Below are 21,763 nucleotides of genomic sequence, written 5' to 3'. Positions count from 1 at the left end.
TTTTGAGACAACTGGCAAAATTTAAATATGACAGTCTAAGAGTTAACAGTACCGTTACAAATGTTAAATTGCCTGAATTTTATTATTATATGTTGGTTATCCAACAGAATGCCTTCTCTTAGGTAATACTATGAAATATTTAGGCGTAAAGGGGTAAAGTTGATGTCTGCAACTTGATTCAGTCAAAAATAAAAGATGTATTTTTTTTTTATATAGAAAGATAAACCAAATGTGACAAAATTTCAATTAAGTGGTTAATGTGGATAAATAGTATTGTGGACATTCTATTATACTATTCTTGCAAATTCTCTGCAAGTTATTTTTTCAAAATAAAATGCCTCCCCTGCCCCTACTCTGGCTCCCCACCCCTGGCTCTCTCAAAGGAAGGAAGGAGTCTAAACCTAATGTTTGGTGACTCCAGATGTAATGGTTCAGTTTCTAATATGAATGGTCTCTCAGGGCCTTACAATAGCTCTTAGTACATTACAAAATAAGGTACTCTACAGTACTCTGGAAAAATGAGCAGAAATTAAGCTGGATGCTGGTCACCTTTTGATTCTGTAACCTAGGCTAGTCATCCTTTACCATCTCGCATATGACTATTCTAGCTTCTCTGCAAAAACTGACAATACTCACAGAATACCATCAATTATCAAGTCAAGAAAAATTATAAATCTGTCAAAGAGTACATTATAATACATTTCAATTTTTTAAAAAAGGAATAGATTAAATCAGTCAGTATAGTAAAAAGTGGCAGAAAAGATTTGGGAATACCAAAGTTCCACTGAGGAAACTAAGTAGGTATGACTAATAGATAATCTTACATATAAAAGTATGTCTTAGCAGTTTAAAGGTTTCTTAGTAAAACACAACGTATCAACAGTTGCTTGATACCTTTCTAAAGACATAATGTGTCAGTAGAGGAATGCTCGGCCTGAAATCTAGAAAAGAGCAAAGAGAAATATGAATACTGGAAAAGTATACTCTCTCTTAAGTACTAGGATAGTCCATTATGCTTTCTAGTCAGGAAACCCTCCCAGCAGTATTTTTCTCTTAGTTGGCTTCATATGGCATCTCTATTCCCACTGTAACTAAGGTGAATTATGAGAATTTTATGAGAACTCGACTAACATCACTGCTTTATATTTTATTAGAATATGTACAAATATTTTTTCCCAGTCAATAAACTTTATTTTGGCCAAATTCACTGCCTTTCCTATCATGGTGCCTTGTACTCTCCTAACTGTGGCTTTCCAACCAATACTAATAATAAAAGAGCTAACACAGTCCTAATTCTTAAATCCTCATAAAACTCTTTGCAGAAAATACTATTATGATCCCCACTTTATAAATAATGACACAAAAGCACATCGTAATTACAAAACCTGCTCAGGTTCATAAAGCTATTAAGTAAAAAAGAGGTGAGATTCTAAACCCTAGCTACAGAGCCCAGGATTTAACTTTTGTGTGTGTGTGTGTGTGTGTGTGTGTGCTTTGGACAAAAAATTTTTGACATTCTGATGAAGCCTGTAGATTTCTTCTCAGCTTAATATTTTTAAATGCATAAAATACAAAGATTACAAATGAGACCAATTATATTGAGAACAAAAATACCAAATGTGTGATACAGTAATACATATGCTTAACAATGTGGTGGTAGATCTCTTCTGTACTATAATTTTGATGTAATGATACACATAAATAATATTTTGAGGGCAGCCCCGGTGGCTCAGTGGTTTAGCGCCGCCTACAGCCTAGGGTGTGATCCTGGAGACCCAAGATCGAGTCCCATGTCGGGCTCCCTGCATGGAGCCTGTTTCTCCCTCTGCCTGTTTCTCTGCCTCTGTTTGTGTCTCTCATGAATAAATAAATAAAAAATCTTTAAAAAAAATATTTTGAGATATCTACAAGCACAGCATATTATAAAAAATATTTGACTTGTACTAATAGTAAAATCACAATTACTGTTAGTAGTACTATAGTTTGCTATTTACATTGGTAATTAAAATAAATGCTAACTTACAATTAGAAAATAGTGAAGAAGTTATTTTCCCCTCTAAGTTTATGGATACCATCCATGTTAAGACCCCTACACTGCACACTATAATAAAAGCCTCTTAATACTGTAATTTAAAGGGACCACTCCCAAGTCCTTATCTCTTTCTACACAGGCTCCCTTGGTGATCTCTTCCAATGATGTGGTTCTAATACTAAGATGATGACCACAAAATGTATCTCTAGTCCAGACCTTTCCCCTGAACTCCAGAGGATTGAATTAGATATCAATTTAACCTGAATGTCTAACAAGCATCTCAAATTTAACCATGTCTAAAACTGAACTCCTAATCTATTTCTCAAATTTGCTCTTGTCACAGTCATACCTACTACCTTGGTTGATGGCAACTCCACGTTTCTAATTACTCAGACAAAAAACCTTGGACTTCTCCTTGGCTCCTCTTACATGGCAATTTGACCTATCAACAAATCATATTGGTTTATTCTTCAGTGTATATCCAGAATCCAATCATTTCTCACCATTTCCTGGTTACCACCTTTACAAGTCACCAGCAACTCTCTCCCAGATTGTTAATTTCCTTTTAAGTCTCCCTGCTTCTTTCTGTCCTCCCCTGCAAAGAAGGTGATCCTTCTGAAGCTAAAAGAGTATCATGTCATTCCTCTATTGAAAACTCTGAGCAAGGTCCTTATAATGACTCTACAAAGCACTGTGAAATCTGCACCCCATCCCTACCCAAGTTACTATTTATTGCTCTTTTTTGTTCATTCCATTTTAGCCATAACAGGCAGAATTCACTAGGTCTGCCTCGGCACCTTGGAACTATTCCCTCTTCTTGGACAGCTTTCACCTCAGATATTAAAATGGCTAACTCCCTCCCCTTTAAATCTTTATATCTACATGTAAGTCTAAATATCATTCTCAGAAAGGTTCACTCAGTCTATTTTAAATTGTCACACCATCCCCAGAAATTCTGGATCCCCCTTACCTTGCTCCATTTTTCAAAGCACGTACCTTTGAACATTCTATATTATTCATTACTACCCATTACTAGGAGGAGTACCCTGAAGGGCAAATTTTGTTTATTTTGTACACCACTTACCTCTAGTGCAACTATGTTTGCCACAAAATAGACGTGCATATGTTCAAAGAACAGCACTTCTATGGCTGTTAAGTACTTCTCTCATTAGAAGAGTTCCTTAAAGACTTTAACTGGATCTAATTTGCAGTGTCCTCAACACCTGGCCCCAATAGCAGACACCTAATGCACAGATACTCAGGTGATTACAGCTATTTTCACCTGAAACACAACCCTATATGCCACAGGAAAAAAGCCAGGTCTCACAGCTGTGACTCATTAGAAGAGTGAGTACAAGACAAACAGAACATCAGGTTCAAACTGTTACTTCAATCAAACTGAATTTATGTTTCGTGCCTCAGTTTCTTCATGTGTCTAAGAACCATTCCAAAGTACCTAAAGTCTAAAAGGGCACTTGGTCATTCCTTCCCCCAGTCTTGTCGCCCTCTCAAGCCCACCTAATCTTTCCAAGCTTCACTTAAAAGCCTACCTCTTAAGTTTTCCCTGATGACTCCAGCTAGAAGCATTTATATATGCTACATTCTGTGCCAAGTGCTTTTCACCCATTCTCATTCAATCCTCCCCCAAAGCCCTATGAGGTTGCTACCATCACAATCCCTATTTCCAAGATGTTTGGAAAACCCAGGCTTAGAGAGATGAAGAAGACACTTGTCCAAGGTTCAACTAGTGTTCAAACCTTGGGATGTCTGACTCTGAAATCCAAGTTCTTTAAATCCTACACTGTACTGCTTTTCCTTCTCCAGTAGTATAATGACTAGCATCTACATAGTACCTCAGAGTGTCTCCTGTCACTTCATTTCTCTTGGCTTCAGTTTCTGCATTGAAAAACTGGTGATGTTGTCCAGGATGCCTACTAAATTCCTTCTAGTTCTTACAGTATTATCAGAAAATATTTCATAATTCTATACTCCATGCAGGTTAATATACACACAACACACACACACATACTTTGGAACTTAGTCACTTAGAATGCAAAGCAGTGGTGACAGAAAAGCAGTAGAAATAACTTCAAGACCTTGTGTAAAACAACAAGCATTCTTAATTCCTCTCCACTCCGTCCCATCAAAGATGCACTTCTGAGTCCATTTTCCCACAATATGAAAAATTATGTTTTCCCCAAGAAGTGTGATCCTTAAGGCTCTGGACTTCACCACACAACCTGGTAAAAAGAATCGTATGCAAGCACTTAGTCCAGCCAGGGGGCTAGCTTGTTATTTTGTACAGGACAACTGTTCAGTGTTCATTGGATCAGGATACAGGATTGTCTGAGGTTCTCCAAGTCTCTCACCAAAACCCTACACAACATGAGCTTTCTAACTGCACTGATGATTGTGCAGTAAATCAAAACAATCTAATCAAGGTAATGTAAACTTAAAAGCAAAGAACCTATGAAAGGATAAAGCCATGTTGAGAGAACTTACATCAAAAATAAGAGTCAGGTTTTGTCTACAAGGGTAGAATAACTATTTCTCTTTGTGTGCGGAAACAACCATCAATACCCCCAATGGAATCCTTCTGTCTTGCAACTGAATCTAATAACTATCAAAAAAGATCCAGATATTTCTGGACCAAGTTGAAAAGCTTTGCCAAAGGGCTTAAAAAAAAAAAAAAAAAAAGCAATAGCAGAGCTAAGGTAAAATGTATCAAAAGAGCAAATCCTTGGAATCATTCTGCTCATAAAAAGTGACAGTTTCATCTGAAATCCCTACCAACCGTTAAGTTTGAATTGAGTCGTGTATTCGGAGGTCTAGACTTCAACCAACACCAGCAAATGGAGTTTCAGAATAGCTTTTTAAAACAATAGTCTTGTGAGGCATAGGGAAAGAAGTGAATCCAGGCTCTGGAGTGGAAGCTCTCGGAGGTAGCAGATACAGTAGCAGATACAGGTCCCTCCACAGAAATCTTAAAAAAAAAAAAAAAAAAAAAAAGAAAGAAAAAGAAAAAAGAAAAAAAAGAAAAAAAAATGTCCAAGGCTGAAAAAAATACTACCGGGAAAAACTCTTTCACTTTTCTAGAATGCTGTCTCTTTAGAGAATCCTCAAACGATCCTTGATTTTTAAGTAAGTCTTTTTAAGAGAAGTAGAAAGTCATCCATTTAGGGTAAAAGGTTCCTGTTACCAAGGAAGTAGTGTCCGAAAGTGTGCAAATCCCACAATCTGGAAGAGAACGTCTGCCCCTCCGAAGGCTTTCATTTTCAGGCGTTAAAAGAAACCCGGTGTCACCTCAACATCGGGGCCACACAAACCTCGCCACCATTACAAAACCGAAGTGCCAAAGGTGCAGAATCTGAAGCCGGAAGCACTACGAGGCCAGGATCGAGTTCCAGGAGAAAAGAAAAAAGAAAAAAAAAAAAAAAATCAAACCCGAGAGTGCAGCGCGGACCCAACGCGGCCCCGGGCTGAGGTAGGCACGCTAGGCCCTTCCGGTCCGAGCCGCCGTCGCCGGGAAGCCGGGCGACAGGCCGGGCGACGGGCCGGGCTTCCACCCGAGCCCGGGGATTCGCGGCCTACCCTCGCCGGTGCCGTCTCGCTAACTCCGACACCAGCAGCTCCTCCGCTTCGGCCCCTTCGCCTGCGACGCGGACTCCGCGGGCCGCGGGGAGCCGGAGGAGCTGGCCGAGCCTCGGGCGGGCCGGGTCGGTGCGAACGCGGCGGCGGCGGCGGCGGCGGCGGAGGCCGTGGCCGCCCCTCCCCCACCGGCCCGGCCCAACCGCCGCTGCGACGCGAGCGGCCGCGCCAACGCCGGGCCCAACCGCCGACCGGCCGCGGCCCCGGCGAAGCGGCGGCGGCGGCGGCGGCGCGGGCCTGCTCCTCACGCCGCCGGCGCGAGTCCACCGCGGGCCCGTTACTCCTCGCGCCGGCCCGCGCCGCCGCCCGTCAGGACGCGCCACCCTCGGGGCTCCGGGCTCGGGCCGAGGGCGGCCGCGGGGGGCCGCGGAGCAGATACTTACTCAGGGGTCGGGTGCTCGGGGTCGTAGAAATCCCCCATTTTCGGAGGTGGCTGCGGCGGCAGCTGCTTCATCGGGAGCGGCTGGAGGCGGCGACGCGAGCCCCCTCCCCGCGGCAGGGCGACGCGCGCGGGAGGGGAGGGGAGGGGAGGGGAGGGGAGGAGGCCGCTGGTCCGACCGCGGCGGCGGCGGCGGCGGCGGCGGCGGCAGGGGCGGCCCGCGTCGCTCGCTCGCTCGCTCGCTGGTTCCCTCCCTCCCTCCCTCCGGCGCCCGCCCGCCCGCCGCTCTCTCCCCCACACACTCACACGGGGAGCGACGCGCACCCCGCCAGCCCCTCCGCCGCACAGGCCCGGCCCCTTAAAGGGACACGCACGGGCCGCGCGTCCGCCGCCAGTCGGCGCTCCCGCAGCTGCGGGGCGACCCCAGGCGGGGGCGAGCCGGCTGGCCCTAGTCCGCCCGCCGCCTCCCGGAACAATGAGCGCGGGACCCCGAGCCGCGGCGCCGCCGGGACCCCCCGTCGGGCCCGCCGGGGCGGCCGGGGGCCGTGGGCTGGCGACGTCGGGGAGCGGCCCGAGCCCGCGGGGACTCTACCCTCCCGGCGGGCAGCGGCGTCCCGGGCCTCGGAGCTCGGAGGTGCCGCGGCCGCCCGTCTTTATTTCGACTCCTCGCTGTCTCTCCCCCCTCGGCAGGTACGGAGACGGAGCCGGGCCGGGGAACCGCCGGGACGCCCCCTCCTCCCCTCCTCCCCCGCCTCCCTCGGGGTCTAGTGCCCCCGCCCCCCCCCCCCCCCCCCCAGGCTGCCAGGCGCCGGCCTTCCGCGGGGCTCCTAAGGCCTGGGAGCAGGCGTCCTTGTCGGAAGGCTGTGAATCCCTCTCCGGAGAAAATGAGGTGAGAGTAAATAGGACGACCCGAAAGGGCTACGGTTTTTAGTTATCTTTGGAAGGAGAAACGAGAGTGCCTAAGGCCTTTTTGCTAAACGCTCAGGACGTTTAAGGTGTTTATAGTAATTGATCGTTTCGAAACTGGGAGTCCACAGGATCAGCTTGGGGACCGAGGTGGGGGGGGGGTGTCACTACAATTTTAAAGAGGATTTTACCAGCCAACAGTGGCATATTAGTCTGTGTTGCGGACTGGATGTTTGTGTGCCTCGGACCCACCCGGTTTAGGTTAAAAATCCTTACCTCCCGGGTCTTAGAAGGTAGGGCCTTAGGGTGATTAAGTCATGAGGGTGGAGCCCTCCTGAATGGGATTAGTGCCCTTATAAAAGAGACCCCTTTGAGGAAGAGACCTAGAGAAAAGGGCGGGCTACGCTCCAGAAGAGCTCTCCCACCAGATCCCAGTCTTGCCTGCACCCTGCTCTCGGATTTCCAGCCTCCAGAACTGTCAGAAATAAATTTCAGTTGTTTATAGCCACCCAGTCTACATGGTATTCTGTTACAGCAGCCTAAACCAAGACAGTATGTGTCCTGATTACTGAAATGTGATCTAAGTGAGCAGACGTCCTTTACTAGCTATTTTTTATATCCTGTAAGTGTATATGTGTGTGTGCATGCACATATGCTTCCGCCTGCAGTGTCTATTAGCATTTTATCATCATTGTTTCTCATTTGGGGAATTTTTTTTTGGCGGGGGGGGGGGGGGGCGGATTTTTTTTCTGTTGCCTTTAGGCATAGAATCTAGGTACAGGGCCCATCTGATCCCCTAGGTTCAAGTCTCCCTTGATGGCTTCTTTACGGACCATGAATGTTACATAATTTCTCTGTGCTTTTTTTCTCATTGTAAGATGAGGATATTAATGTGGATGGGACCTCTCACTGTTGTAAGGATTAAAAGAGAGAATATCTGTAAAGCTCTAAACTTTGACTAAATGTCAGCAGTTAATCAGACATTTTAGAGCAGTGGTTAAGAGCTGTCTCTACTAGCTCTGCCACTTTCTAGTATGTGACACTGGGCATGGTTACTTTTCATGAAATGAAAGTTGGAAGATTGAATACTACTAAATGCCCTCATCCGTTATTGTACTAGGGTTTCTTGTGCACATATTTTAAAGTCAAAGAGAATGCATCCTCCAAACATATTCTTGGGCCTGGCCTCTTGAGCAAAGCTGTGGAATAATTTGGGCTTTAGCATTATTGGATATTGGCTTTCTCCTACTTTGTTACATAAGCTTCTTGCAAATGTGTATGAAGTCAGAAAGTCTTGAGGTGAAACATAAGAGGCATTCATTCCTACCTAGAGTGCCGAAAACCATAAAAACCTTCATAATTGCTCCTGCCACTACTGCTTCCTGTGGACCCACACCACCCCATTTCATGGGACCCCAGAGTAGCCTTTAGTGACTTTGAAACAAAGTTGATTCGGGCATCTCTTGCCTTAGGGGAGATAAAAGGCCAAAAGCTGGAGAGTTGATCTCTTGAGCACAATCTCCAAACTACTCTTTGTAAAAATTTTTAAGGTAATAAATTGGCAAGACAGTTTCTAGAACTGACACACACAAAAGCAATACAATCAATAGTGAGATACTCTAAAGTGCCACTGGATGGTATCTTTTTTTTTTTTTTTTCTTTTTTTTTCTTTTTTCTAATGTACCCAGGCCAAGGCTCTGCTACCTCATATGGGAACCTGGCAAAAGCGCTAGGAGAGAGGGAAATGGTCATTCCTCCTTGAACCCAAACCTGGAGATGAATGGGGAAGCCACTCCTACCCACTTACTCTTGCCTCTTCCCATTCCACTCCTCCCTAACCAAATCTCTTCTCCACATGAGGATTATCAGAGGACTGGCTGTACTCCTCAAGACATGCCAATTTGTTTTGTTTGTTTGTTTGTTTTGTTTTTTTAAGATTTTTTTTTAATTTATTTATTCATGAGAATACACAGAGAGGAGAGAGAGAGAGAGGCAGAGACACAGGCAGAGGGAGAAGCAGGCTCCATGCAGGGAGCCTGACGTGGCACTCGATCCCTGGTCTCCAGGATCACGCCCCGGGCTGTAGGCAGCGCTAAACCGCTGTGCCACCTGGGCTGCCCAAGACATGCCAATTTGGAAGAGACAAGCAAGCTCTAGGCCTCTAGTGCTAGGACTCCTCAAAGTTCCTTGCTTTGCTAAGCGGGGGCAGAGTAGCAACAAGGCCAACGTTGGAAGTGTGAGCGTGAGTGGGGCAGCGTGGGAAATTGTATCTCTACCCATATACTCCCATAAAAACTCTCACCTTGGCAGAGTCAGGCCTTTTCCTGGCAGCCATAGCCTGGAATTAATAGTCATCTGCTGATATATGAAAGGTTGAATACAGTATCAGAGAACCAGTTTGGGAGTACAAGTGAATAATATACTGCAAGGCTGGGTTATATCAGGATCAAATGTTCAAGCTTGCCAGTACAAGACTCATGTAAATCACAACAGTTTGTGAGATACTTACTCAATCTACTTGATTATTTAAACACTATCTTGAATCTATTCCCACCTGTCAATGATCCTTAACAGCTATTTGTTCTTTTCTCTCCTAGTGTAGTTTTGAATAGAGCAATGGTCTGTATTACATATTCCAAAAATGTATTTTTCTGTATTTGGTCTCTCTAGGAACCCAAAATTGCCTGTTGCTATAACTGTATATTAACCATAAAATCATAAATACATGCAAATCCATTCTAGCATTAGAATAGAAACATGATTAGTCACAGAGCCTACTTAAGATTCTCTTTCTCCCTCTGCTCCTCCTCACCCTCACACTTGTGTGCACGCTCAAAAAACAAAAGAAAGAAAGAACAAAAGAAAGATAAATGATTTAGGTATTTAAAAGCTGTTTATATACAGTTTTTTTTCTTTTTTTTTTAATTTTTATTTATTTATGATAGTCACAGAGAGAGAGAGAGAGAGAGAGAGGCAGAGACACAGGCAGAGGGAGAAGCAGGCTCCATGCACCGGGAGCCCGATGTGGGATTCGATCCCAGGTCTCCAGGATCGCGCCCTGGGCCAAAGGTAGGCGCCAAACCGCTGCGCCACCCAGGGATCCCTATATACAGTTTTTAATGGTGATTTACTGCTTAGTTTTAAGAGATCAACAAATTATTCTAACTAAAATGAATTTCTTTCCATTAATTAAAAATACAAGATAGTTTTTAGAACAGTGTGTATTACTCTACAAATGAAAAACTTGGATCTAGTGGTTTAAATATGTATTTACTTCTTTGTAGGATAGAAATATATCCAACCAACATATTAGCATTTAGGAAACATGACATGTGATAATGTCTGAGAAAGTACCTAGTACATGTAAACTAATAGCCATGCACTAAAAAATTAGCTACCTTACAAATATGTAGCTACATGTGGCACAATATACTTGAAAGCTATTTTAGATTTAATCAGTATACAAAAGAATGGTAGTATCATTTAGAATAATGGTTATTGTAACTGTTTTACACTAATCTGTTACACTCTTTGGCTCTGGAATACCTTAGAGGAAAAAAAAGTATAATTACAATTGATTTCTAATCATGTTCAATCTGCAGACCTCAACACAAGTTAAGAAAAATCTAGAAAACAATGACCAAATTGAACCCCATCACATATATTATTTGTATCAAGTCAGCTCCCTCCTATAGAGTAATAATATACTCTGTAGTTGTCTTTTCTCTTTCACACTTCTTTGTTAACTGACTTTCATTAGTTAAGTCTATCTTCCCAACTCTAAGTTCATTGTAGGCAGAAGCATTATTGTCTTTAATATTTTATAGTTTTGGCCCTGTATGTGCCAGGTGTTTAATGAATACTTACTTTGCTACTCTTTTGAAAACCTTTTCTTTTTATGCCTTTTCTTTTAGAAACTCTAAAGAATTCACATTGGATTTTTCTGTCAAGACTAGATGATTGAGCAGCTAATAAGCTACTGACATCCAGGTAAGCCCTATCTTCTGTGAGGACTCCTTCCTAAGCTACTAGGAGCCAAACATTTCATTGGGCTTGAAATGCTGACTCAAAAGAACCATACACTTAACCCTCAAGTACACAGGAATATTATTAATTTATTTTCAATATGTGTTAATCTTGTCTTCCCTATGAGAGTATCAGACACTCAGGGGAGTGATTATAGGGTTGGTTTTGTTGTGTTTTGGATCTTGGCATCCTTCCAGACAATTCATCTCAGGAGCTGCTTATTGCATCTTCCTTCCAAGCTTTGGCTCTCCCAGCAAAGGATGAAACTCCGTTTTACAGATTAATAAACCAAAGATCCCAGAGGTCAAAGTACTTATTTAGAGTCACATGACTAAGGAAAGGTAGAGTCAGGATTTGAACCTGGCTATCTGATTCAGGACATTTCAGATAAAAAAATATGGAGTTTACCACCAACAGAAAATATTCTCTGATACAAGAAGGAACAATGAGCGATGAAATTGGTAAATAGGTGGTTAAAACTAAAAGAAGTAATAAAGTACTAATACATAATTTGTTGGTTAATAAAATAATGCAAGAAAGAACTAATATCTTGGATTTAAAAATATCATAATTTGGAGTGGGAAGGATGGGGTGATGACTGGAGTTAAATTTTCCAACATCCTTGTATTATTTGGAAGAGGGTAAAAATATAGATTAAGCTTTATTCTTTTAAGTATCTGAGTTAAAATATCTCAGGTAACTACTAAGAGATCTTTAATTTCTAAGTTCATAGGAGAAAATAAAATAAAATTACAAAAAAATCAACATATGGAATAGAAAAAAGACAAAGCAATAGTGAAACAAATAGAAATTACAAATAATATGGTAAAAAATAAATGCAAATATTTCAGTAACTACAGTAAGTGTAAATTAAAGTCTCCAGTTTTAAAAAAGAATGTAAGATAGACAAGGAAACAAAATCCAACCATATACTATTTTTGAGACACTCTTAAAACCAAGAACATAAAAAAATGTAAAAGGATAGAAAAACATGTCAGGCTAATATATCAGTAGAAAGCTGGTAACATCAGAAGGTTACTAAATAATGGTAAGTTCAGATCCCTAGGACTTCAGAATTCTAAACATGTATGCACATAATCACATGTCCTTAAAATACAGAAAACAAAATAAAATTTGACAGAACTATAAGAAAAATGTATAAATTTCCCACTATAGTGCAGATTTTAACACACCTCAAAATAATGGATAGATCTTATATACAAGAATCAGAAGATATGAACAACATAATTTAAAAGATTGAATTAATAAACATATATAGGGATGCCTGGTGGCTCAGCGGTTGAGCGTCTACCTTCAGCCCAGGGCATGATCCTGGAGTCCCGGGATCGAGTCTCAAGTTGGGCTTCCTGCATGGAGCCTGCTTCTCTCTTTGCCTGTGTCTCTGCCTCTCTCTGTCTCTCATGAATAAATAAATAAAATCTTTAAAAAAAATAGACATATATAAAGTGTTGCACTCAACACAGCACTCATAGCCTTCTAATGTGCATGTGTGGAATATTTATGAAAATGGACCATATATATGTGCATGTGGTAATTTTCTTTCTTTTTTTTTGCATGTAGTAATTTTCAACAAATTTCAGATGATTTGATGTTGCTCTCTGACAAATATGCAAATTTTTTTATAAATATGCAATTAAGTTAGAAATTGCTAAGGGGGGGGAAACATTTTATTTATTTATTTATTTATTTATTTAAGATTTTATTTATTCATGAGAAACACAGAAAGAGAGAGAGAGAGGCAGAGACAAAGGCAGAGGGAGAAGCAGGCTCCATGTAGGGAGCCTGACATGGGACTCGATCCCGGGTCTCCAGGATCAGGCCCTGGACTGAATGCAGCGCTAAACCGCTGAGCCACCCGGGCAGCCGGGGGGTGGGGGTGGGGGTGGGGGTGGACAACATTTTAATATTCAAAAGCACGCTTATAAATAACTCCTCGGTCAGAAAAAAAAATAATGTCAATCTCAAAATAATTGGAACTAAAGAACAATGAAATGTAAATCCTAGGTTCTCATTACTAGGAAAAATTTTTTTCCTTTTTTGTATCTATATGAGAAGATGAATGTTAGCAGAACCTACTGTGGTAATCACAATATATGTAAATGAAACCATCATGCTGTATGCCTTAAACTCGTACAGTGAGTTATATCAATTATTTCTTAATAAAACTGGAGAAAAATAGTGAAATAACTACCAAAATTGTAGAATATAGCTAAAGCAGTAAGTAGAGGGAAGTTAGGATTTTTTTTTTTAATTTTACCTATTTATTCATGAGAGACACAGAGAGAGAGAGAGGCAGAGACATAGGCAGAGTGAGAAGCAGGCTCCCCCTGGGGAGCCTGATGTAGGACTCTGATCCCAGGACCCCAGGATCACAACCTGAGCCAAAGGCATACACTCAACCACTGAGCCTAACCAGGTGCCCCAGAAATTAGGAATTTAAGCATGTATGCACATAATTATGTTACAGGGGGAAAAAAGACAAAATTAACAGATGATATGTCAAACTTAAAAACTAAAGTAGAGGTAAAGAAAAAGACCAGAATATAATATTAATGAAAGAAAAAGCATGCAAAGGAGAAGATACACAAAGCCAACAATTATTTTATTTAAAAAAATCTATCGACCAACTTAAGACAAACTGGGGAAAAAATAGAAGATACAAATGAATAATGTAAAGAAAATACAAATAAGGAAAAGAGGGACAGAATTATGGATTATGGAAACTACAAAGATTATAAAATTAACCTAAAAAACGAACAGTTTGATACCAACAAATTTGAAAATTTAGATCAACTTGGACAACTTTCTAAGACAATAAAAATTAGCAAAACTGAAAAAAAATTAGCAAAACTGACTCAATGAGAAATGGAAAACCTGTCTGGTCCTAAAACCATTGAAAAAATGAATCAGTAGTCAATTTTCCCTCAAAAAAAAAGGAAGGATGAACAGATGGACAGACAGACCCAGACAGTCAAGGGTAAGCTAAGAAAGGAAAAGTTACAAGCTGTTCTCCTTCTTGAACAAAGATGGAATAATCCTGAACAAAAAATCCAGCAATTTGCTAAAAAGATAAAAATCAGGGTCAAGTTGAATTTATTTCAGAAATGAAAGAGTTCAATATTGCAAACTTTTTTTTTTTAATTTTTATTTATTTATGATAGTCACATAGAGAGAGAGAGGCAGAGACACAGGCAGAGGGAGAAGCAGGGTCCATGCACCGGGAGCCCGACGTGGGATTCGATCCCGGGTCTCCAAGATCGCGCCCTGGGCCAAAGGCAGGCGCCAAACCGCTGCGCCACCCAGGGATCCCTATTGCAAACTTTTTAAAGTAACTCACTGTATTAAATTATGATGGTGTGATAAGCAGAATAGCTTCCCAAAGATGTCCACTTCCTAATCCCTGGAACCTGCGAATGTTTCTTTGTGTGGCAAAGACCTTGGGAGGGAGAGGTTATCTTGGATTATCTGGGCCCAGTCTAATCACAGATCCTTAAAAAAATGGAAGAGGAAGGCAAAAGACTTGGTCAGGGAGATGCTAAAGGAAAAAGACTCAGGGCACTTTGATAGCTCAGTGGTTGAGAGACTGCCTTTGGCTTGGGTCATGATTCCAGGGTTGTGGGATCCCAGGCTCGTGTGGGAGCCTGCTTCTCCCTTTGCCTATGTCTCTGCCTCTCTCTGTGTGTCTCTCATGAAAAAATTAATAAAATCTTTAAAAAAAAAAAAAGTCTCTAGCTGCCTGTTGCTGGCTTTGAAAATGAAGGAAAAGGGCCATGAGCCAAGGAACGTGGCTGCCTCTGCAAGATGAGAATGACCCTCTCTCATTTTACAGCCAGCAAGAAAACAGGGACTGTAGTCCTACAACTTCTAGGAACTGAATCCTGCTAGTAACCCAAATGACCAGGAAATAGATTTTCTCCCAGAGCCTCCAGAATGGAATGCGGCCTGCCAACACTGTTTTTAGTTCAATTAGACCCATACTGGACTTCTGATGTGCAGAACTGTAAAAAATAAATGTGCTGTGGGTACATTACTAAGGTTGTAGGTTGTAGTAATTTGTTACAGCAGCAATTGAAAACTAATACAGGGGCACCTGGGTGGCCGGGTGGTTGTGCATCTGCATTTGGCTCAGGTTGTAATCCCAGGTCCTGGGATCAAGTCCTGCATTGGGTTCCCCTCAGGGAGCCTGCTTCTGCCTATTCTCTGCCTGTGTCTCTCTCATGAATAAATAAATAAAATCTTTAAAAAAAAAAAATAAGCAAGCAAGCAAGCTAATACAGATGATACAACCAAATACTTTAGATGCAGGCAAAAGTATTTGTTAAAATTCAGTAACCAGGGAATCCCTGGGTGGCTCAGGGGTTTAGTGCCTGCCTTTGGCCCAGGGTGTGATCCTGGAGTCCTGGGATCAAGTCCCACATCAGGCTCCCTGCATGGTGCCTGCTTCTTTCTCTGCCTGTGTCTCTGCCTCTCGATCTCTCTCTCTGTCTCTCTCTGTCTCTGTGTGTGTGTCTCATGAATAAATAAATAAAATCTTAAAAAAATAAATAAATAAAATAAAATTCAGTAACCAGGGGCACCTGGGTGACTCAGTCAGTTGAGTGTCTACCTTTAGGTCAGGTGGTCCTGGAATTGTGCCCTGTAGCAGGCTCCCTGCTCAGTGGGGAGTCTGCTTCTCTCTCTCCATCTGCCCCTCATGCTGGCTCTCTCTCCTTCTCTCTCATAAATAAAAATATTTTAAAAAATAAAATTCAGGGCAGCCCTGGTGGCTCAGCGCTTTAGCACTGCCTTCAGTCCAGGGTGTGATCCTGGAGACCTGGGATCGAGTCCCACGTCGGGCTCCCTGCATGGAGCCTGCTTCTCCCTCTGCCTGTGTTTCTGCCTCTCTCTCTCTCTGTCTCTATGAATAAATAAATAAAATGTTTTAAAAAATAAAATAAAAATAAAATTCAGTATCCATTCTTAATTTTAAAAAAAGAAAAGAAAGAAGAAAACCTTTAACAAATCAGGAATAGAAGAAAACTTCTTTAATCTGATAAAGACCTAGAGCAAACATTATATACAAGTGTGAAATAAAGCATTTCTTTTGAAATTATAAATAAAACAAAATATTTGCTATCACCATTTCTATTCAACATCGTATTTCAATCCTCCCCAGCAAAATAAAACAATGAAAGAAATAAAACATGTAACGGGCTACTGGGTGGCTCAATCAGTTAAGCCTCCAACTCTTGGTTTGCTCAGGTCATGACCTCAGGTCATAAGATTGAGCCCAGCTCTGTGCTCAGTGTGGAGTCTGCTGGAGATTATCTCCCTCTGCTCCTCCTCTCTTCCTTTTCTCAAATAAGTAAATAATAAAATCTTACAAAAAAAAAAGGGCAGCCCTGGTGGCACAGCGGTTTAGCGCCGCGTGTGATCCTGGGGACTTGGGATCGAGTCCTGCATCAGGCTCCCTGCATGGAGCCTGCTTCTCCCTCTGCCTGTTTCTCTGCCTCTCTCTCTCTCTCTCTCTCTCTCTCTGAATAAATAAATAAATAAATCTTAAAAAAAGAAGAAGAAGAAGAAGAAGAGGAGGGGGAAGAAGAAATGTAAGGAATAAAAGGACAGTTGTTATTTACAGGTAATGTGATTGTCTATTTAGAAAACCCAAAATAATTTACAAAATAATACAACTAATGACAATTCTTCAAGTTTTTCAGATAAAAAATCAACTGCATTTCTATAATACAGCAGTTAGAATGCACAAACAAATAAAACATACCATTTACAGAAACAACATCAACACCAAACTATTATAGGTGGGTTATCTTATCCATCTGGAGAGAAAGTAAAAATGGATCCTTATTTCATATTTAAGCGAAAAGTCAATTCCAGATGGATTAACGACTTCAATATAAAAGGCAAAACATGAAAATATTTAGAATAAAATATAGAGGGCAGCCCGGGTGGCTCGGCAGTTTAGCTCCACCTTTAGCCCAGGGCCTGATCCTGGAGACCCGGGATCGAGTCCCATGTCAGGCTCCCTGCATGGAGCCTGCTTCTCCCTCTGCCTGTGTCTCTGCTTCTCTCTCTCTGTGTGTGTCTCTCATGAATAAATAAATAAAATCTTAAAAAAAAGAATAAGGGCAGCCGGGATGGCTCAGTGGTTTAGCACCACCTTCAGCCCAGGCGTGATCCTGGAGACCCGGGATCAGATCAAGTCCCATGTCGGGCTCCTGCATGAAGCCTACTTCTCCCTCTGCCTGTATCTCTGCCTCTCTCTCTCTCTCTCAGTGTGTCTCTCATGAATAAATAAATCTTTTCTAAAAGCTAAAACAAATAAAATATAGAATAATACAATATCTTTGGGACATGCCCATGTGATAGAAAAAAATGTTCTTAAATTCAAACTGCAAACCAAAGAAGTCAAAATTCAGCTTCCTTGAAACTTTGTAATCAAAAGACAAAAAGTGAAAGGAAGAATCATAAATTAGAAGGAAAGATGTGCAACACACATAACTAAAAACAATGGCAAAAGTATCTAGAGCTATATACCCCAGTACAGTAGGTACTAAACACCTGTGTCTGTTGAGTACTTAAAATGTAACTAGGAAAAAAAAAAAAAAAAAAAAAAAAAAAAATGTAACTAGGCCAGGGCAGCCCGGGTGGCTCAAAGGTTTAGCTCCACCTTCAGCCCAGGGCATGATCCTGGTGACCCGGGATCAAGTCCTGTGTCGGGCTCCTTGCATGAAGCCTCCTTCTCTCTCTGCCTGTGTCTCTGCCTCTCTCTCTGTGTGTCTCATGAATAAATAAATAAAATCTTTAAAAAAAAAAAAAAAAAGTAGCTAAGCCAAATTAAGATGTGCTACAAGTATGAAATAGATGCCAGATTTCAAAGAGTTGGTACAAAAATTTTTTTATGTATTACATCTTGAAATAATATGTTAGTAACTTCATTTTTTTGGTTATTAAGTAAAAAAATTATTTAAATTAATTTTGCTCAGGGGTACCTGGGTGGCTTAGTCAGTTAAGCAGCTGATTCTTGATTTCAGCTGTGGTGAAATCAGATTAATTAATTAATTAAGTAATCAGTCAGGGTACTGAAATCAAGCCCTGTATCGGGCTCCCCACTGGGAGAGAGGAGACTGCTTAAGATTTTCTCCCTCGCTCTGCCCCTCCCCCCTACTCATTCTCTCTCTCTCTCTCAGTGTGTCTCTCATGAATAAATAAATAAAATTAAAAAAATAAAACTAAATTAATTTTGCCTGTTTCTTATAACTTTTTTTTTTAAGATTTTATTTATTCATGAGACACACAGGGAGAGAGAGAGAGAGAGGCAGAGGGAGAAGCAGGCTCCATGCAGGGAGCCCGATGTGGGACTGGATCCCAGGACCCCAGGATCATGCCCTGGGGTGAAGGCGGCGCTAAGCCGCTGAGCCACCCAGGCTGCCCCTCTTATAGCTTTTTAAAACATGGCTACTAGGGGATCCCTGGGTGGCTCAGCAGTTTAGCACCTGCTTTCCGCCCAGGGTGTGATCCTGGACATCTGGGATCGAGTCCCACATTGGGCTCCCTGCATGGAGCCTGCTTCTCTCTCTCTCTCTCTCTGTCTTTCATGAATAAATAAATTTTTCAAAAAATCTTTAAAAAAATATGGCTACTAGAACATTTTAAATCACATCTGTGACTTGCATTTTATTTCTTTTTATTTTTTTATTTTTATTTTTTTATTTTATTTTTATTTTGTTTATTCATGACTGACACAGAGAGGGAGAGAGAGAGAGAGAAAAAGAGAGGCAGAAGGAGAAGCAGGCTCCATTCAGGGAGCCCGATGCTGGACTCCATCCCAGGACTCGATTGGGAGACTGATCCCAGGACTCCAGGATCACACCCTGGCCCGAAAGCAGGTGCCAAACCATTGAGCCACCCAGGGATCCTCTTGCATTTTATTTCTATTGGACAGCACTGGTCTAGAATATATGAAGAACTGGTGCAAATCAGAAAAAGTCAACCCAATTTCTTACATTGGCAAATACCACCAAAGGGGAAAAATTAACAGCTAAGAAACATACGAAAATTTGTTTCAGGGAAATCAGGCACAATGCAGTGTTAGTGTGAATGTTAATTGATATAATGGCTTTGGAAGACAATTTAGCATTACCTTGTGAAGTCGAGTATGGGCATACCATACAACCCAGCAATCACATTTTTAGATTTACAAACTACAGAAACTTGCACATGTACACCAAAGGCCATGTTCAAGGGCAGTCCTGGTGGCTCAGCGGTTTAGTGCTGCCTTCAGCCCAGGGTGGGATCGAGTCCCACGTCGGGCTCCCTGCATGGAGCCCGCTTCTCCCTCTGCCTGTCTCTCTCTCTCTCTCTCTCTCAAGCATAAATAAATAAAATCTTTAAAAAAAAAAAAAAAAAAAGCAAAGGCCATGTTCAGGAATGTTCTAGCAATATTGGCAAATGTCCATCTACTGTAGTGTATTTATATAATGAATTATTAAACAGCATTAGAAATGAATGAACCTTTCAGCTACACATATCAAAATGGTTAACTCTTAGGAACATAATGATCGGGGGGAAAAGGACATAAAAGAATATATAATTGTTTTCCATTTATGTGAAGTTTTATAAGTCTCTCCGAGTTTCCATTTATGTGAAGTTTTAGAAGTCTCTCTCAGCAAATTAACAGATTATGCAGGAAAAAAAAAAACAGATTATGCAGGGAATTAAGCATGACAAAACTCAAAGGGAGAAGTAAAAAAATTCAGGATTTTTTTTCTAAAGGGGGAAAGGAATCATGTGGAAGCACCGAGGAGGCTTCAGAGGATCACTAAAGCTCTACTTCTTAAACTAGGTGGTAAGTCCACAGGTATTTTTTTTATTGTTATTTTGTCTACCCTCTATTTGATTAATAATTGTATGTATTTACTATTTAATAAAAACTTGTGTGTATCCTTTGACAAGCAAATTCTATTTCTCAAATTCTAGTTTATAGAAATAAAAGTACTTGTACAGGGACTCCTGGGTGGCTCAGCAGTTGAATGTCTGTCTGCCTTTGGCTCAGGAAGTGATCCCAGAGTCCCAGGATCAAGTCCTGCATCGGGCTCCCTGCATGGAGCCTACTTCTCCCTCTGCCTGTGTCTCTGCCTCTCTCTCTCTCCCTCTCCCTCTCCCTCTCCCTGTCTCTCATGAATAAATAAATAAAATCTTTAAAAAAAATAAAAGTACATGTACATAGAATAAATATACAAAGATATTAATTGTATCATTACCTTTACCTGTGTGGGGGAAATAATGAGAATTCTGCTCATAAATGAATGGAGGAAGGCATTTTATAATATCCATAGGAATATTACACTGTCATTTAAAATAATGAATTTTCACTATACTAAAAGTTCTGGAGGACTTCCCATGAAATTTTGGGGTTTGTTGAATGGGAAAAGCAAGACACTTAAACTTGTATGTACATGCATATATTTGTTTGACTTCAGGAATATGGGGCAAGATATGAGTGGGTATACGCCATTTAGTTGAGTTATCATCTAAATGATTTGAGAGTGGGGAGAAATGAAGGAAGAAGTGACAGAAAAAAAGAAGGGTGGGGACACCTTGGCTCATCCGTTAAGCATCCAACTTTGGCTCAAGTCATGATGTCAGGTCCTGGAATTGAGCCCCTTGTCAGGCTCTGCCCTCATTGGGGAGTCTGCCTCTTACCCTCTACCTCTCCCTCTGCCCTCCTCCCAACTCATGTGTACATATCCACACTCTCTCTCAAATAAATCTTTTTTTTTTTTTTTTTTTTAATGATTCTTGGGACACCTTGGTGACTCAGCGGTTGAGCATCTGCCTTCAGCTCAGGGCACGATCCCAGTCAGGGGATTGAGTCCCACATCGGGCTCTCTGTGAGGAGTCTGCTTTTCCCTCTGTCTATGTCTCTGCCTCTTTGTGTCTTTCATGAATAAATAAATAAATCTGGTTTGAACATATTAAGTTAGAGTATGCTGTGGTGCCTGAGTGGCTCAGTTGGCTAAGTGTCTCCCTTTGACTCAGGTCATGCTCTCCAGGTCCTGGGATCAAGCCCCATGTCAGGCTCCCTGCTCCATGGGAAGTTGGCAGGATTAAGCATTTGGGAACATTAGTATTTACAGGTCATAAAGAATGATAAGCCAGCAAAGGTACAAAGGTGAAGTTGAAAACAAACAAGAGAGTGTGGTCTGTAGAAGGCATGAGAAGAAAGCTTTTAAATGAATGGAGAAATTCAGAAGCAGTATGCTTCCCACTCAACTACTTTTCAGATTTATCTTTGTATCAGTTAACAATTGCTGCATAACAAAACAGTGACTTAGAACAGAAATAGTCATTTATTGTGCTCACAAATTTTCAGTCTGGTCAGGACTCAGGCAGGAAGGTTCATCTCTGTTCCACATGGAATCAACTGGGACACCTCTACTGAGAGCCAGCAGATTTGTTTTCAAGGTGGCTCACACATATTTCTGGAAAGTTGCTATAGGTTGTTGGCTGGCAGCTCAGCCAGGGCTGAGGACTAAGGTCCTTAGTTCTTCCTGTTAGACCTCTTCATGTGGCCTGGGCTTTTTCATAGTATAGTGGTTATTCCTATTAGAAATAGCCAGTAAGCCTCCTAGGAAAGAGCCAAGTGAAAACTGCATTGCCTTTTATGACCTAGCCCTTGAAGTCACATTGCATTTACTTCCACTGTACTCTATTGTTTGAAGCAATCACAAGGCCCACCAAAGCTCAAGGGGAAG

The 21,763-nt window shown here is 41.6% G+C and overlaps 1 protein-coding gene and 1 long non-coding RNA gene across 9 annotated transcripts in view; one reads left to right on the top strand and one right to left on the bottom strand.

Moving 5' to 3' along the window:
* The window catches only part of SETD2 (SET domain containing 2, histone lysine methyltransferase), a 125,507-nt gene extending 119,224 nt beyond the window's left edge, over positions 1-6,283 (bottom strand). For 7 of the 8 annotated variants that reach the window (XR_011994415.1, XR_011994412.1, XR_011994414.1 and 4 more), the window contains exon 1: positions 6,064-6,282. Coding sequence is in view for 2 of the 8 variants with exons in the window: in XM_072721027.1 (XP_072577128.1) it covers positions 6,064-6,134 (71 nt within the window). In the remaining 6 variants the exon portion in view is untranslated. Of the gene's footprint in view, positions 1-6,063 lie in introns of all 8 variants that reach the window. The other variant, XM_072721028.1, reaches the window with a different exon arrangement.
* Positions 6,284-6,660: 377 nt separating this feature from the next.
* Positions 6,661-20,983, top strand: LOC112912386 (uncharacterized). Its single transcript, XR_011994419.1, has 4 exons — positions 6,661-6,948; positions 10,880-10,955; positions 19,782-19,854; positions 20,830-20,983. It is a non-coding gene; the product is annotated as an uncharacterized lncRNA (long non-coding RNA).
* The last annotated feature ends 780 nt before the right edge of the window (positions 20,984-21,763 follow it).

This window comes from Vulpes vulpes, chromosome 9, assembly GCF_048418805.1.
Source record: "Vulpes vulpes isolate BD-2025 chromosome 9, VulVul3, whole genome shotgun sequence".
Lineage (NCBI taxonomy): Eukaryota > Metazoa > Chordata > Mammalia > Carnivora > Canidae > Vulpes > Vulpes vulpes.
This window is presented reverse-complemented; position numbering and strand designations above follow the sequence as displayed.